The sequence below is a fragment of the Oncorhynchus nerka genome, unplaced genomic scaffold (genome assembly GCF_034236695.1).
Source record: "Oncorhynchus nerka isolate Pitt River unplaced genomic scaffold, Oner_Uvic_2.0 unplaced_scaffold_841, whole genome shotgun sequence".
Taxonomy (NCBI): Eukaryota; Metazoa; Chordata; class Actinopteri; order Salmoniformes; family Salmonidae; genus Oncorhynchus; species Oncorhynchus nerka.
This window is the reverse complement of record NW_027040432.1, coordinates 12,501-30,559: the sequence shown is the minus strand read 5'-3', so window position 1 is coordinate 30,559 and position 18,059 is coordinate 12,501. Positions and strand designations below refer to the sequence as shown.

General features: G+C 49.4%; 1 protein-coding gene across 1 annotated transcript in view; it reads left to right on the top strand.

Annotated features, from left to right (window-relative positions):
* The window catches only part of LOC135571029 (CD82 antigen-like), a 54,778-nt gene that overhangs the window by 34,035 nt on the left and 2,684 nt on the right, over positions 1–18,059 (top strand). The window contains exons 4-7 of the mRNA XM_065016843.1: positions 5,586–5,710; positions 8,637–8,711; positions 14,770–14,868; positions 17,039–17,215. Coding sequence (XP_064872915.1) covers positions 5,586–5,710; positions 8,637–8,711; positions 14,770–14,868; positions 17,039–17,215 — 476 coding nt within the window. The remainder of the gene's footprint in view (positions 1–5,585; positions 5,711–8,636; positions 8,712–14,769; positions 14,869–17,038; positions 17,216–18,059) is intronic.

Genomic DNA, 18,059 nt, shown 5'->3' with positions numbered 1-18,059 from the left:
ATAGGCCTAATGGGAGACTAAACTATATAGGATTCATACCCTCCCACCACCGTTCCCTCCCCCACCACCGTTGACTCCCCCAATGTTAGAGGAGACAGATCTGTATCTCTATTATAACGTAGAAGAGCTGTTCTCTAGACCAGTCTGGTTGTTCTCTATGTTGTTAGAGGACAATGTTCATCTAGCTGTTCCAACGTCAGAGTAACGGTAATGAGGACAGGGATCTGTTCTCTAGCTGTTCCAACGTTAGAGTAACGGTAATGAGGAGAGGATCTGTTCTCTAGCTGTTCCAACGTTAGAGTAACGGTAATGAGGAGAGAGATCTGTTCTCTAGATGTTCCAACGTCAGAGTGACTGTAATGAGGAGAGGGATCTGTTCTCTAGCTGTTCCAACGTTAGAGGAGAGAGGGATCTGTTCTCTAGCTGTTCCAACGTTAGAGGAGAGGGATCTGTTCTCTAGCTGTTCCAACGTTAGAGGAGAGGGATCTGTTCTCTAGCCGTTCCAACGTTAGAGGAGAGGGATCTGTTCTCTAGATGTTCCAACGTTAGAGTGACGGTAATGAGGAGAGGGATCTGTTCTCTAGCTGTTCCAACGTTAGAGGAGAGGGATCTGTTCTCTAGATGTTCCAACGTTAGAGGAGAGGGATCTGTTCTCTAGCTGTTCCAACGTTAGAGGAGAGGGATCTGTTCTCTAGATGTTCCAACGTTAGAGGAGAGGGATCTGTTCTCTAGCTGTTCCAACGTTAGAGGAGAGAGGGATCTGTTCTCTAGCCGTTCCAACGTTAGAGGAGAGAGGGATCTGTTCTCTAGCCGTTCCAACGTTAGAGGAGAGAGGGATCTGTTCTCTAGCTGTTCCAATGTTGATCAGATGTTTCATCTGTATATGAGGAGAGGGATCTGTTCTCTAGCTGTTCCAACGTCAGAGTGACGGTAATGAGGAGAGGGATCTGTTCTCTAGCTGTTCCAACGTTAGAGTGACGGTAATGAGGAGAGGGATCTGTTCTCTAGCTGTTCCAACGTTTAATTTTAATGAGGAGAGGGATCTGTTCTCTAGCTGTTCCAACGTTAGAGTAACGGTAATGAGGAGAGGGATCTGTTCTCTAGCTGTTCCAACGTTAGAGTAACGGTAATGAGGAGAGGGATCTGTTCTCTAGCTGTTCCAACGTTAGAGTAACGGTAATGAGGAGAGGGATCTGTTCTCTAGATGTTCCAACGTTAGAGTAACGGTAATGAGGAGAGGGATCTGTTCTCTAGCCGTTCCAACGTTAGAGGAGAGAGAGATCTGTTCTCTAGCTGTTCCAACGTTAGAGGAGAGAGGGATCTGTTCTCTAGATGTTCCAACGTTAGAGTGACGGTAATGAGGAGAGGGATCTGTTCTCTAGATGTTCCAACGTTAGAGTGACGGTAATGAGGAGAGGGATCTGTTCTCTAGATGTTCCAACGTTAGAGTGACGGTAATGAGGAGAGGGATCTGTTCTCTAGCTGTTCCAACGTTAGAGGAGAGAGGGATCTGTTCTCTAGATGTTCCAACGTTAGAGTGACGGTAATGAGGAGAGGGATCTGTTCTCTAGATGTTCCAACGTTAGAGTAACGGTAATGAGGAGAGGGATCTGTTCTCTAGCTGTTCCAACGTTAGAGGAGAGAGGGATCTGTTCTCTAGCTGTTCCAACGTTAGAGGAGAGAGGGATCTGTTCTCTAGATGTTCCAACGTTAGAGGAGAGGGATCTGTTCTCTAGCTGTTCCAACGTCAGAGTAACGGTAATGAGGAGAGGGATCTGTTCTCTAGCCGTTCCAACGTCAGAGTAACGGTAATGAGGAGAGGGATCTGTTCTCTAGCTGTTCCAACGTTAGAGTAACGGTGATGAGGAGAGGGATCTGTTCTCTAGCTGTTCCAACGTTAGAGTAACGGTGATGAGGAGAGGGATCTGTTCTCTAGATGTTCCAACGTTAGAGTAACGGTAGCGAGGAGAGGGATGTGTTCTCTAGCCGTTCCAACGTTAGAGGAGAGAGGGATCTGTTCTCTAGCTGTTCCAACGTTAGAGGAGAGAGGGATCTGTTCTCTAGCTGTTCCAACGTTAGAGGAGAGAGGGATCTGTTCTCTAGCTGTTTCAACGTTAGAGTAACGGTAATGAGGAGAGGGATGTGTTCTCTAGCTGTTCCAACGTTAGAGTAACGGTAATGAGGAGAGGGATCTGTTCTCTAGCTGTTCCAACGTTAGAGGAGAGAGGGATCTGTTCTCTAGCTGTTCCAACGTTAGAGTAACGGTAATGAGGAGAGGGATCTGTTCTCTAGCCGTTCCAACGTCAGAGTAACGGTAATGAGGAGAGGGATCTGTTCTCTAGCTGTTCCAACGTTAGAGTAACGGTGATGAGGAGAGGGATCTGTTCTCTAGCTGTTCCAACGTTAGAGTAACGGTAGCGAGGAGAGGGATGTGTTCTCTAGCCGTTCCAACGTTAGAGGAGAGAGGGATCTGTTCTCTAGCTGTTCCAACGTTAGAGGAGAGAGGGATCTGTTCTCTAGCTGTTCCAACGTTAGAGGAGAGAGGGATCTGTTCTCTAGCTGTTCCAACGTTAGAGTAACGGTAATGAGGAGAGGGATGTGTTCTCTAGCTGTTCCAACGTTAGAGTAACGGTAATGAGGAGAGGGATCTGTTCTCTAGCTGTTCCAACGTTAGAGGAGAGAGGGATCTGTTCTCTAGATGTTCCAACGTTAGAGGAGAGAGGGATCTGTTCTCTAGCTGTTCCAACGTTAGAGGAGAGAGGGATCTGTTCTCTAGCTGTTCCAACGTTAGAGTAACGGTAATGAGGAGAGGGATGTGTTCTCTAGCTGTTCCAACGTTAGTTGCTAATTGGTTTGAATGAGGAGAGGGATCTGTTCTCTAGCTGTTCCAACGTTAGAGGAGAGAGGGATCTGTTCTCTAGCTGTTCCAACGTTAGAGGAGAGGGATCTGTTCTCTAGCCGTTCCAACGTTAGAGGAGAGAGGGATCTGTTCTCTAGCTGTTCCAACGTTAGAGTAACGGTAATGAGGAGAGGGATCTGTTCTCTAGATGTTCCAACGTTAGAGGAGAGAGGGATCTGTTCTCTAGCTGTTCCAACGTTAGAGTAACGGTAATGAGGAGAGGGATCTGTTCTCTAGATGTTCCAACGTTAGAGTAACGGTAATGAGGAGAGGGATCTGTTCTCTAGATGTTTCAACGTTAGAGTAACGGTAATGAGGAGAGGGATGTGTTCTCTAGCCGTTCCAACGTTAGAGGAGAGAGGGATCTGTTCTCTAGCCGTTCCAACGTTAGAGGAGAGAGGGATCTGTTCTCTAGCCGTTCCAACGTTAGAGGAGAGAGGGATCTGTTCTCTAGCTGTTCCAACGTTAGAGTAACGGTAATGAGGAGAGGGATGTGTTCTCTAGCTGTTTCAACGTTAGAGTAACGGTAATGAGGAGAGGGATGTGTTCTCTAGCTGTTCCAACGTTAGAGTAACGGTAATGAGGAGAGGGATCTGTTCTCTAGATGTTCCAACGTTAGAGGAGAGAGGGATCTGTTCTCTAGCTGTTCCAACGTTAGAGTAACGGTAATGAGGAGAGGGATGTGTTCTCTAGATGTTCCAACGTTAGAGTGACGGTAATGAGGAGAGAGGGATCTGTTCTCTAGCTGTTCCAACGTCAGAGGAGAGAGGGATCTGTTCTCTAGATGTTCCAACGTCAGAGTGACGGTAATGAGGAGAGGGATCTGTTCTCTAGCCGTTCCAACGTTAGAGGAGAGAGGGATCTGTTCTCTAGCTGTTTCAACGTTAGAGGAGAGAGGGATCTGTTCTCTAGCTGTTCCAACGTTAGAGGAGAGAGGGATCTGTTCTCTAGATGTTCCAACGTCAGAGTAACGGTAATGAGGAGAGGGATGTGTTCTCTAGCTGTTCCAACGTTAGAGGAGAGAGGGATCTGTTCTCTAGCTGTTTCAACGTCAGAGTAACGGTAATGAGGAGAGGGATATGTTCTCTAGCTGTTCCAACGTTAGAGTAACGGTAATGAGGAGAGAGGGATGTGTTCTCTAGATGTTCCAACGTCAGAGTAACGGTAATGAGGAGAGGGATATGTTCTCTAGCTGTTCCAACGTTAGAGTGACGGTAATGAGGAGAGAGGGATCTGTTCTCTAGCCGTTCCAACGTCAGAGTGACGGTAATGAGGAGAGGGATCTGTGATGTGCTGCAGGGTCTGTCTCTAATAATCAGAGACGTGTCTGGTTAAACTACTTTTGCTGGGAATGAGGGTTCCCATCCAGCGGTTTACATATTCCTTCAGTAATATTGCCACAGTCATCCCACTTAGAATAAGAAGAAGAAGAAATCAGCCAACATGGCATTATTGAACTTCATGTATTCCACATTGGTCACACGCTAGAGTATAGCGCCAACCAACCACAGCTATTTCATCACAGTATTAAATAGGATACTGTTTTTTCTGTGTATTTAGTTCGCTTTGTCTCTATGACCTATATACATTTGGCCATGTTTCACATCTTGCATAAGCATTTCACTGTACTGCGCTGACACTACGCTGACAAAGAAACACTTTGATTTGCATGGCGTGCCAGATGTTTCTGCCATTATAGTGAAAACCTCTGGGGATCTCGGGAGCTCGTCTCTGTCTCCAAGGATGATGTCTCCTAAACCAAATACTTGAGATGAGGTTGAACTGTCCGTTCTCTCTCTCTCTCTCTCTCTCTCTCTGTGTCTCAGTGGTGGTTTTCTGGGCTTTGCAGAAAGGTTGGGCCTCCGTGATGGCACACGTCTGGTTCCAGACCTCCGGAGTGATCCACAGAAACACGCTTCTCTCTTTCCTTTGAAAGCCTCAGAATGTTTGGCAGTGACACACACACACACACTGAGAACAGTGTCCTCAGAGTAACATATATAATTCCTCCTGTTGCCAGACATAATCTATGTCCCAAATTGCAGCCTGTTCCCTATATAGTGCACAATATTTTATGTTTTTTAAGTGAACTTTTTTGGTCCAAAGTAGTGCACTATATCGGGAAAAGGGTGCCATTTGAAATGCAGACCCCTAATCTCTCTCTGGCTCCAGTGGACTTTTAGTTTTTATAAAATCCAGAATTCCCAGACCTGTTTCCATGAACAGATGCTGGTTTGAGATCAGGTCTCCTTTTGGCTTTGTGGGAATGAGTTGCCTTATAGGAAGATGCCTGTTATATTCTACTGTCTGTCTGTCTACCTGTCAGACGTGAGGCAGAACACTGTGTCTGCTAAGGGATGAATGGGTTAAAATGCCTGTCACTGTGTAGTAGGTGTGCTAACATGCTAGCCTATATATGGTTTTTACCATAGCGATGCTAAAATGCTAGCCTGTGTATAGCCTACATCAGCCTGCTTAAATACAAGCCTGCACAGTAGTCGATTGCTAAACTGCTAACCTATATGTGTTAACAGCAGATATGCTAACGAGTCTGCTTGTTCCCACCTCTAAAGAGGAGTACCCCATTGTGTACTGTAGGTATGCTAAAATGCTAGCCTATATATGGTTTTTACCATAGCGATGCTAATGTGCTAACCTGAGAGTGTTGCTTTGTTTCTCTCTACAGAAGAGTCCTCCACAGCGCTGAAGATAGCTTCCTACATCCTGATAGGTGTCGGTGGTCTCTCCATGTTGATGGGCTTCCTGGGTTGCCTGGGGGCGATCTACGAGATCCGCTGTCTGCTGGGCCTGGTGAGCAGGCACACACACACACACACACACACACACACAGGCACACACACACACACAGGCACATGCACAGACACACACAGACGCGCACACAGACGCGCACACACAGACGCGCACACACAGACGCGCACACACAGGCACACACACACAGGCACACACACACAGGCACACACACAGGCACACACACAGGCACGCACAGGCACACACACAGGCACACACAGGCACGCACAGGCACACAGGCACACGCACAGGCACAGGCACACGCACAGGCACAGGCACACACAGGCACACACAGACACACACAGACACACACAGACACACACACACACAGACGCACACAGAGGCACACAGGCGCACACAGGCGCACACTGGACTGCCTGGTCTGACTCGCAATCAGTGGTGCACAAATCTAAAGTCAAAACCATCTTTAAAACATTGCTGGCATCTCCAAAATCTACACTGAGTGCACAAAACATTAGGAACACCTGCTCTTTCCATGACATAGACTGACCAGGTGAATCCAGGTGAAAGCGATGATCCCTTATTGATGTCACTTTTCAACACCTTGTAGAGACCCTGTGGAAGGCTTTCAACACCTTGTAGAGACCCTGTGGAAGGCTTTCAACACCTTGTAGAGACCCTGTGGAAGGCCTTCAACACCTTGTAGAGTCCCTGTGGAAGGCCTTCAACACCTTGTAGAGTCCCTGTGGAAGGCCTTCAACACCTTGTAGAGTCCACGCTCTGACAAGTTGAGGCTGCTATGAGGACAAAAAGGGGCCGCAACTCAATATTATGAAGATGTTCCTAATGTTTTGTCCACTCAGTGTATGCTAGTGTGAATGCATTACAAACTACTGCTACTGTACAGGGAGGAGTCGCTCACAAAGCCCAGTGGCTGTTCCAGTTGGATATTATAGCAACACAAAGCCCCGTGGCTGTTCCTGTTGGATATTATAGCAACACAAAGCCCCGTGGCTGTTCCAGTTGGATATTATAGCAACACAAAGCCCTGTGGCTGTTCCTGTTGGATATTATAGCAACACAAAGCCCCGTGGCTGTTCCAGTTGGATATTATAGCAACACAAAGCCCCGTGGCTGTTCCAGTTGGATATTATAGCAACACAAAGCCCCGTGGCTGTTCCAGTTGGATATTATAGCAACACAAAGCCCCGTGGCTGTTCCAGTTGGATATTATAGCAACACAAAGCCCCGTGGCTGTTCCTGTTGGATATTGTAGCAACACAAAGCCCCGTGGCTGTTCCTGTTGGATATTATAGCAACACAAAGCCCCGTGGCTGTTCCTGTTGGATATTATAGCAACACAAAGCCCCGTGGCTGTTCCAGTTGGATATTATAGCAACACAAAGCCCCGTGGCTGTTCCAGTTGGATATTATAGCAACACAAAGCCCCGTGGCTGTTCCAGTTGGATATTATAGCAACACAAAGCCCCGTGGCTGTTCCAGTTGGATATTATAGCAACACAAAGCCCGTGGCTGTTCCAGTTGGATATTATAGCAACACAAAGCCCGTGGCTGTTCCAGTTGGATATTATAGCAACACAAAGCCCCGTGGCTGTTCCAGTTGGATATTATAGCAACACAAAGCCCGTGGCTGTTCCAGTTGGATATTATAGCAACACAAAGCCCCGTGGCTGTTCCAGTTGGATATTATAGCAACACAAAGCCCCGTGGCTGTTCCAGTTGGATATTATAGCAACACAAAGCCCGTGGCTGTTCCAGTTGGATATTATAGCAACACAAAGCCCCGTGGCTGTTCCAGTTGGATATTATAGCAACACAAAGCCCCGTGGCTGTTCCAGTTGGATATTATAGCAACACAAAGCCCCGTGGCTGTTCCTGTTGGATATTATAGCAACACAAAGCCCCGTGGCTGTTCCAGTTGGATATTATAGCAACACAAAGCCCCGTGGCTGTTCCAGTTGGATATTATAGCAACACAAAGCCCGTGGCTGTTCCAGTTGGATATTATAGCAACACAAAGCCCCGTGGCTGTTCCAGTTGGATATTATAGCAACACAAAGCCCCGTGGCTGTTCCAGTTGGATATTATAGCAACACAAAGCCCCGTGGCTGTTCCAGTTGGATATTATAGCAACACAAAGCCCCGTGGCTGTTCCAGTTGGATATTATAGCAACACAAAGCCCCGTGGCTGTTCCAGTTGGATATTATAGCAACACAAAGCCCCGTGGCTGTTCCAGTTGGATATTATAGCAACACAAAGCCCCGTGGCTGTTCCAGTTGGATATTATAGCAACACAAAGCCCCGTGGCTGTTCCAGTTGGATATTGTAGCAACACAAAGCCCCTTGGCTGTTCCAGTTGGATATTGTAGCAACACAAAGCCCCGTCGCTGTTCCAGTTGGATATTGTAGCAACACAAAGCCCCTTAGCTGTTCCTGTTGGATATTATAGCAACACAAAGCCCCGTCGCTGTTCCAGTTGGATATTGTAGCAACACAAAGCCCCGTCGCTGTTCCAGTTGGATATTGTAGCAACACAAAGCCCCGTCGCTGTTCCAGTTGGATATTGTAGCAACACAAAGCCCCGTCGCTGTTCCAGTTGGATATTGTAGCAACACAAAGCCCCGTCGCTGTTCCAGTTGGATATTGTAGCAACACAAAGCCCCGTCGCTGTTCCAGTTGGATATTGTAGCAACACAAAGCCCTGTGGCTGTTCCAGTTGGATATTGTAGCAGCGTCTAGGAGATGATGTGGAAGTTCACATCCTAGTCAATTATTTACATACATAGTTGAATACATAATGCATTTCTATTTGAAGGCATGTTGATGTCTGAACGATGCTGCAGGGGATGATGTCGGGTGATTGGGTGGATGTGTTTATGCATTGTTATGGACTGTTGCCACGGTGATGTCATCTCATATATCCCATGATCCTCTCTTCCTCCCCAGTACTTCACCTGCCTGCTGCTGATTCTGATTGGTCAGGTGGCAGCCGGTGTACTCATCTACTTCCAGAAGGACCTGGTGAGTGATGTCACTTCCTGTTTACACCTGTTGTTGGTCGAGTTCAGGAAAGATAAATGTCAGAAAAGTATGTCATTTTGTAATTTAGCAGACACACTTATCCACTGTGACTTACAGGAGCAATTAGGGTTAAGTGCCTTGCTCAAGGGCACATCGACAGATTTTTTTAACTAGTCAGCTCGGAGATTCGAACTAGCAATATTTTGGTTACTGGCCCAAAGCTCTGAACTGCCGCTGCTCTGAACCACTAGACTACATGTCTGTTCTACACGGTGTGTACCTGAACATTCCAGAATGTTGAACCTACATGTCTGTTCTACACGGTGTGTACCTGAACATTCCAGAATGTTGAACCTACATGTCTGTTCTACACGGTGTGTACCTGAACATTCCAGAATGTTGAACCTACATGTCTGTTCTACACGGTGTGTACCTGAACATTCCAGAATGTTGAACCTACATGTCTGTTCTACACGGTGTGTACCTGAACATTCCAGAATGTTGAACCTACATGTCTGTTCTACACGGTGTGTACCTGAACATTCCAGAATGTTGAACCTACATGTCTGTTCTACACGACATAACATTCTGTGTACCTGAACATTCCAGAATGTTGAACCTACATGTCTGTTCTACACGGTGTGTACCTGAACATTCCAGAATGTTGAACCCGCCTGAACACAACCTGTTCTGTAGAAAATGACTCACTACACCCTTGAGAAAACACCTTGTTCTGAGACTGATTACACCTTATTACTTAGTCAGAACACGCTACCAAAAGCTGTGTTAATACATTCTATAGGACCAGAATGACATATACATTCTATAGGACCAGAACAACATTCTATAGGACCAGAATAACATATAAATTATATAGGACCAGAATAACATAAACATTCTATTGGACCAGAATAACAATCTATAGGACCAGAATAACATTCTATAGGACCAGAACAACATTCTATAGGACCAGAAGAACATATACATTCTATAGGACCAGAACAACATTCTATAGGACCAGAACAACATATACATTCTATAGGACCAGAACAACATTCTATAGGACCAGAACAACATATATATTCTATAGGACCAGAACAACATTCTATAGGACCAGAACAACATATACATTCTATAGGACCAGAACAACATTCTATAGGACCAGAACAACATTCTATAGGACCAGAACAACATTCTACTGGACCAGAACAACATATACATGTAGAATAATAGGGAAGACATCCAAATGAAATAATACATATGGAACTAGGCACTAGTGTAGTGGAGGAGATTATTGTTTAAGGAGGCCTTGGCCCCAGAGGCCCCAGGAGGACCAGACGAAAGCCTGGCCAGGTGTGTGTCTGTCAGTGAGAGGAAGTAAGCAGAGGGGTCAGAGAGGTGTGTGTCGGTGAGGAGAGGGGTCAGAGAGATAGGGGTCAGAGAGAGGGTGACTGCTGCTCGTAGAAACACACTCACAGCAGCTGGAGAGATGTGTGAACACAGATGTGGATAATTGGAGAAACATGCACACACACACACACCTTCTATAACTTTCTAGCTGGTTTGGAATGACTTAGCAGATTGTAGCAGAAGATGTAAACTTGTAATGGAACAGAATCCATCTTGGCTGGATAGGATAGTTTGGCTTGGTTCAGCCACCTCAACAACACACACACACACACACACACACACACACACACACTGCCTGTCTCTCCCAGTGGACCTGAAGGGAAACATCTGACTAGGTGGAAACGCAGTGCCCGTAGGGCCTGATCAAGCTGAAATCCACCCTCTCAGACTCTCTATAGTGCACTACTTAGGGAGGAGGATGCCATTTGGGACAACATAGATATTATCCCTGAAGTAGTACACTATATAGGGAAGAGGGTGTTGTTTGGGACAGCCATAGATATTATCCCTGATGTATCCCTGAAGTACTGCACTATATAGGGAAGAGGGTGCTGTTTGGGACAGCCATAGATATTATCCCTGAAGTAGTGCACTATATAGGGAAGAGGGTGCTGTTTGGGACAGCCATAGATATTATCCCTGAAGTAGTACACTATTACATTTACATTTAAGTCATTTAGCAGACGCTCTTATCCAGAGCGACTTATATAGGGAAGAGGGTGCTGTTTGGGACAGCCATAGATATTATCCCTGAAGTACTGCACTATATAGGGAAGAGGGTGCTGTTTGGGACAGCCATAGATATTATCCCTGAAGTAGTGCACTACTTAGGGAGGAGGGTGCTGTTTGGGACAGCCATAGATATTATCCCTGAAGTAGTGCACTACTTAGGGCGGAGGGTGCTGTTTGTGACAGCCATAGATATTATCCCTGAAGTAGTGCACTATATAGGGAAGAGGGTGCTGTTTGGGACAGCCATAGATATTATCCCTGAAGTACTGCACTACTTAGGGAAGAGGGTGCTGTTTGGGACAGCCATAGATATTATCCCTGAAGTAGTGCACTACTTAGGGAAGAGGGTGCTGTTTGGGACAGCCATAGATATTATCCCTGAAGCTTCCTGCTTTTTGGATCTGAAATGGAACCAAGTCTGGATCTAACATTTAACATTATTTTTATTTATTTTATTTCACCTTTATTTAACCAGGTAGACCAGATCACCTTTATTTAACCAGGTAGACCAGATCACCTTTATTTAACCGGGTAGACCAGATCACCTTTATTTAACCGGGTAGACCAGATCACCTTTATTTAACCGGGTAGACCAGATCACCTTTATTTAACCAGGTAGACCAGATCACCTTTATTTAACCAGGTAGACCAGATCACCTTTATTTAACCAGGTAGACCAGATCACCTTTATTTAACCAGGTAGACCAGATCACCTTTATTTAACCAGGTAGACCAGATCACCTTTATTTAACCAGGTAGGCCAGATCACCTTTATTTAACCAGGTAGGCCAGTTGAGAACAAGTTCTCACTTACAACTGCGATCTGGCCATGATAGAGCAAAGCAGAGCGACACAAACAACAACAGAGTTACACATGGAGTAAAACAAACTTACAGTCAATAACACAATAGAAGTCTATATACAGTGAGTGCAAATGAGGTGAGGCAATAAATAGGCCGTAGTGGAGAAGTAATTACAATTTAGCAATTAAACACTGGAGTGATAGATGTGCAGAAGATGAATGTGCAAGTAGAGATACTGGGGTGCAAAGGAGCAAAAATAAATATATATATAATAACAGTATGGGGATGAGGTAGTTGGGTGGGCTATTTACAGATGGGCTGTTTACAGATGGGCTATTTACAGGTACAGTGATCTGTGAGCTGCTCTGACAGCCGATGCTTAAAGTTAGTGAGGGAGATATGAGTCTCCAGCTTCAGGGATTTAGGTAGGTAGGAAGGGAGATATGATCCTCCCCTACCACCACACTGAGGCCTCTCCCGACCACCACACTGAGGCCTCTCCCGACCACCACACTGAGGCCTCTCCCGACCACCACACTGAGGCCTCTCCCGACCACCACACTGAGGCCTCTCCCGACCACCACACTGAGGCCTCTCCCGACCACCACACTGAGGCCTCTCCCGACCACCACACTGAGGCCTCTCCCGACCACCACACTGAGGCCTCTCCCGACCACCACACTGAGGCCTCTCCCGACCACCACACTGAGGCCTCTCCCGACCACCACACTGAGGCCTTTCTCCCGACCACCACACTGAGGCCTCTCCAGACCACCACACTGAGGCCTCTCCAGGTACCACCACACTGAGGCCTCTCCCGACCACCACACTGAGGCCTCTCAGGTAGACGACCACCACACTGAGGCCTCTCCCGACCACCACACTGGGAGGCCTCCCGACCACCACACTGAGGCCTCTCCCACCACCACACTGAGGCCTCTCCCGACCACCACACTGAGGCCTTCCCGACCACCACACTGAGGCCTCTCCCGACCACCACACTGAGGCCTCTCCGACCACCACACTGAGGCCTCTAAACAAACCGTCACCACCACACTGAGGCCTCTCCCGACCACCACACTGAGGTCTCCCGACCACCACACTGAGGCCTCTCCCAACCACCACACTGGAGGCCTCTCCCGACCACCACACTGAGGCCTCTCCCGACCACCACAAAAAGGCCTCTCCCGACCACCACACCGAGGCCTCTCCCGACCACCACATGAGGCTGTCTCCCGACCACCACACTGAGGCCTCTCCCGACCACCACACCGAGGCCTCTCCCGACCACCACAGGAAGGCCTCTCCCGACCACCACACCGAGGCCTCTCCCGACCACCACACCGAGGCCTCTCCCGACCACCACACCGAGGCCTCTCCCGACCACCACACCGAGGCCTCTCCCGACCACCACACCGAGGCCTCTCCCGACCACCACACCGAGGCCTCTCCCGACCACCACACCGAGGCCTCTCCCGACCACCACACCGAGGCCTCTCCCGACCACCACACCGAGGCCTCTCCCGACCACCACACCGAGGCCTCTCCCGACCACCACACCGAGGCTCTCCCGACCACCACACCGAGGCCTCTCCCGACCACCACACCGAGGCCTCTCCCGACCACCACACCGAGGCCTCTCCCGACCACCACACCGAGGCCTCTCCCGACCACCACACCGAGGCCTCTCCCGACCACCACACCGAGGCCTCTCCAGATGTGCGTCTCCAGCTTCAGTTATTTTTCAGCATCAGCCGGCGGCTGCAGCCTGTCTGCCAGATGGACAAGACTGGACATGTTGCTGCTTCAGTACTTTAAACAAGATCTGATTTCTCAGTAATACTCTGTTCACTATAACTAAGCATTTCAAATCATGTAGCTAACCACGCTGGGCCTGTCGCCGGGCCCTGGGCCTGTAGCTAGGCCTGTCGCTGGGCCTGTCGCCGGGCCCTGGGCCTGCCGCTGGGCCTGTCGCCGGGCCCTGGGCCTGTCGCCGGGCCCTGGGCCTACGGTTGAGAAGGAGGTGAGGATATAGGAAGTGAGGAGAGGGGAAGCGAGGAATGTTGGAAAGGCTCATTGAGAGAGCACATGTCTCACCATAGGAAGGCATGCCAGGTCTCCCTTCTGACCTCAATGAGACTTCCTGGTTCAATAAAGGTTCAAAACAAAACGCGTTTCAACAACCATCGAACATTAACTTCCTGTCGTTCTGCTCTTTACCGACACACACCTGAAAGCTTTTAGGGTGGCAGAAAAAAACTCAAATGGAGCCCTTTTCCCTATACAGTGGTACTACTATTGACTGGAGCCCTATTCCCTACATAGTGCACTACTTTTGACTGGAGCCCTATACACCCTTGTTAAAAGTAGTGCACTATAAACGGAATAGGGTGCCATTTGGGGGAGAGAGCCTCTTTATTTGCCCTGATTCAACAGAGGAAAGGGGAGGGGTCAAGAGATGAGTGGGAGGGGTCAAGAGATGAGTGGGAGGGGTCAAGAGATGAGTGGGAGGGGTCAAGAGATGAGTGGGAGGGGTCAAGAGATGAGTGGGAGGGGTCAAGAGATGAGTGGGAGGGGTCAGAGATGAGTGGGAGGGGTCAGAGATGAGTGGGAGCCGTAACATCTACACATTACTAAACAATGCTAGTTTTCAATAGTCAGGGATATTTTTCTACAGGAATTTACTCAGATTTATTCAACTGATTTGTATCTCTAGTTCTGGGCATTGTATTTTCTCTCCAGGTTTTGTGTTTGTGTTTAGAAACCAACACTGGCTGTCTGATTTGACTCATTGAATGACTGGTTTACTGACTGGTTCCCCCCCTTCTCTCTCTGTGTCTGTCTCTGTGTCTGTCTCTGTGTCTGTCTGTCTGTCTCTGTGTCTGTCTCTGTGTCTGTCTCTGTGTCTGTCTGTCTCTGTGTCTGTCTCTGTGTCTGTCTCTGTGTCTGTGTCTGTCTCTGTGTCTGTCTCTGTGTCTGTCTCTGTGTCTGTCTCTGTGTCTGTCTCTGTGTCTCTGTCTCTGTGTCTGTCTCTGTGTCTGTCTCTGTGTCTGTCTCTGTGTCTCTGTCTCTCTCTCTCTCTCTCTGTCTATGTCTGTGTCTCTCTGTCTCAGCTAAATAAGGAGATGTCCAACATCGTGACCCAGATCCTGAGCAACTACCCTGGCAAGAACAGCACCACCGAGCAGGCCTGGGATTACATACAGAGGACGGTGAGAGGAGAGCACAGATCTAGTGGTATCTTCCCTTAACTCTAACCATTTTGAACTACGAGGGGGGGGGGGGGGGGGGGTTATTTTGACTTGAAACGGAGAACAATTCCAACCAGTTCAAAAGTCACCCCACCAGTCGACCAAAAGAGGTTTAACAGGACCTGTAGTTTTTACGGTAAAGTGGCAAGTGGTGTAAAATGTATTAAAATACAATGAATCTTAACCATTCAATTGAAAATAATTGTCTGATGTAAGGAGTCAAGGGTGTGGGGCTGGTGGTGTGGGGCTGGTGGTGTGGGGCTGGTGGTGTGGGGCTGGTGGTGTGGGGCTGGTGGTGTGGGGCTGGTGGTGTGGGGCTGGTGGTGTGGGGCTGGTGGTGTGAGGCTGGTGGTGTGAGGCTGGTGTGAGTCGCGGGTGTGGGGCGGGTGGTGTGGGGCTGGTGGTGTGGGGCTGGTGGTGTGGGGCTGGTGGTGTGGGGCTGGTGGTGTGGGGCTGGTGGTGTGAGGCAGTCGGGTGTGGGCGGGTGGTGTGGGGCTGGTGTGTGGGGCTGGTGGTGTGGGGCTGGTGGTGTGAGGCTGGTGGTGTGAGGCTGGTGGTGTGAGGCTGGTGTGAGTCGCTGTTAGGGTGTGGGGCTGGTGGTGTGGGGCTGGTGGTGTGGTGTGGGGCTGGTGGTGTGGGGCTGGTGGTGTGGGGCTGGTGGTGTGGGGCTGGTGGTGTGGGGCTGGTGGTGTGGGGCTGGTGGTGTGAGGCTGGTGTGAGTCGCGGGTGTGGGGCGGGTGGTGTGGGGCTGGTGGTGTGGGGCTGGTGGTGTGGGGCTGGTGGTGTGGGGCTGGTGGTGTGGGGCTGGTGGTGTGGGGCTGGTGGTGTGAGGCTGGTGTGAGTCGCGGGTGTGGGGCGGGTGTGGGGCGGGTGTGAGGCGGGTGTGAGTCTCTCTGTACAGAAATTAGACTTGTGTCATTTGACGCACGTCATAAAAGACATCTAATTGTTCAGTGAAGCCAAACCACAGCTGTTAGAAAGGGATTGTTCAGTGGAGCCAAACCACCGCTGTTAGAAATGGATTGTTCAGTGGAGCCAAACCACAGCTGTTAGAAATGGATTGTTCAGTGGAGCCAAACCACAGCTGTTAGAAATGGATTGTTCAGAGGAGCCAAACCACAGCTGTTAGAAATGGATTGTTCAGAGGAGCCAAACCACAGCTGTTAGAAATGGATTGTTCAGAGGAGCCAAACCACAGCTGTTAGAAATGGATTGTTCAGAGGAGCCAAACCACAGCTGTTAGAAATGGACTGTTCAGAGGAGCCAAACCACAGCTGTTAGAAATGGACGCGACGACCTTTACGCTCTTAAAGCTCCGTCCGTCTGGAAAAGTGATTTCAAACGAAGGAAGTGGAGAAAACTCCACCTCTCAGCTCCTTATAAACGCCTTCAGCAGCTTCAACATTGTCCTAAGTTCATTGTAAAACCATACTTACAGTACAGGGTTGCTAGTCAGCGTTGATCTATCTGAAAACGACTGGACTTCTTGGGGTTCCCCTCATTCTCTCTCTGGACATGTTTCCTCTCTATTATTGTCTACCTTTAATCACTCTCCTCTCCCCCCCTCTCTCCCCCTCTCTCCCCCTCTCTCTCCCCCTCTCTCCCCCTCTCTCTCCCCCTCTCTCTCCCCTCTCGCTCTCTCTCCCCTCTCGCTCTCTCTCCCCTCTCGCTCTCTCTCCCCTCTCGCTCTCTCTCCCCTCTCGCTCTCTCTCCCCTCTCGCTCTCTCTCCTCTCGTCTCTCTCTCCCTCTCGCTCTCTCTCCCCTCTCGCTCTCCTCTCCCTCTCGCTCTGTCTCTCCCTCCTCCTCTCCATCTCCCCTCTCGCTCTCTCTCCTCCCTCTCGCTCTGTCCTCCCCCTCTCCTCTCCATCCCCCTCTCGCTTCTCTCTCCCTCTCCTCTCTCTCCCCTCTCGCTCTCTCCCCTCTCGCTCTCTCATCCTCTCCCTCCTTCCCTCTGTCCATCTCCCTCCTTCCCTCCGTCCATCCCCTCTCCTTCCCTCCGTCCATCCCCTCTCCGTCCATCCCCCTCTCCGTCCATCCCCCTCTCCGTCCATCCCCTCTCCGTCCATCCCCCTCTCCTTCCCCCTCCGTCCATCCCCTCTCCTTCCCTCCGTCCATCCCCTCTCTCTCCAGATGGAGTGTTGTGGATGGAGTGGTCGTATGGACTGGCATGGTAATGCTGTCGTAGTGAACAGTTCCCAGCTGTTGTTCCCGTGTTCCTGTCAGAACGTGTCTCTGGTTGAGGGTAACTCCTCCTCCGACAGTGGTTTCTGTGAGGCGCAGTCAATTGATTGGCCCGTCTACGACAGGGTAAGAACTCTTCATATATTAGTTGATTGATTGGTTGATTGATTGAGAGAACACTCCTACATTAGAGGCTTGTCATTGTGCTACTCGTGTATCAGTACTCCATGGAAGTCTGTTCCATTGAAATATGGTCACAGTGTTTGACTCCATCACTCAACACCACCCTCATCTGTTAATATATTGGACTGTGTCTCTGTCGCTCTCTGTCGCTCTCGCTGACTGTCTCTGTCTGTCTGTCGCTCTGTCTGTCTGTCTGTCGCTCTGTCTGTCTGTCTGTCGCTCTGTCTGTCTGTCTGTCGCTCTGTCTGTCTGTCTGTCTGTCTGTCGCTCTGTCTGTCTGTCGCTCTGTCTCGCTCTGTCTGTCTGTCGCTCTGTCTGTCTGTCGCTCTGTCTGTCTGTCGCTCTGTCTGTCTGTCGCTCTGTCTGTCTGTCGCTCTGTCTGTCTGTCGCTCTGTCTGTCTGTCGCTCTGTCTGTCTGTCGCTCTGTCTGTCGCTCTGTCTGTCGCTCTGTCTGTCGCTCTGTCGCTCTGTCTGTCGCTCTGTCGCTCTGTCTGTCGCTCTGTCGCTCTGTCTGTCGCTCTGTCGCTCTGTCTGTCGCTCTGTCGCTCTGTCTGTCGCTCTGTCGCTCTGTCTGTCGCTCTGTCGCTCTGTCTGTCGCTCTGTCGCTCTGTCTGTCGCTCTGTCGCTCTGTCTGTCGCTCTGTCGCTCTGTCTGTCGCTCTGTCTGTCGCTCTGTCTGTCGCTCTCTCTCTGTCTGTCTGTCGCTCTCTCTCTGTCTGTCTGTCGCTCTCTCTCTGTCTGTCTGTCGCTCTCTCTCTGTCTGTCTGTCGCTCTCTCTCTGTCTGTCT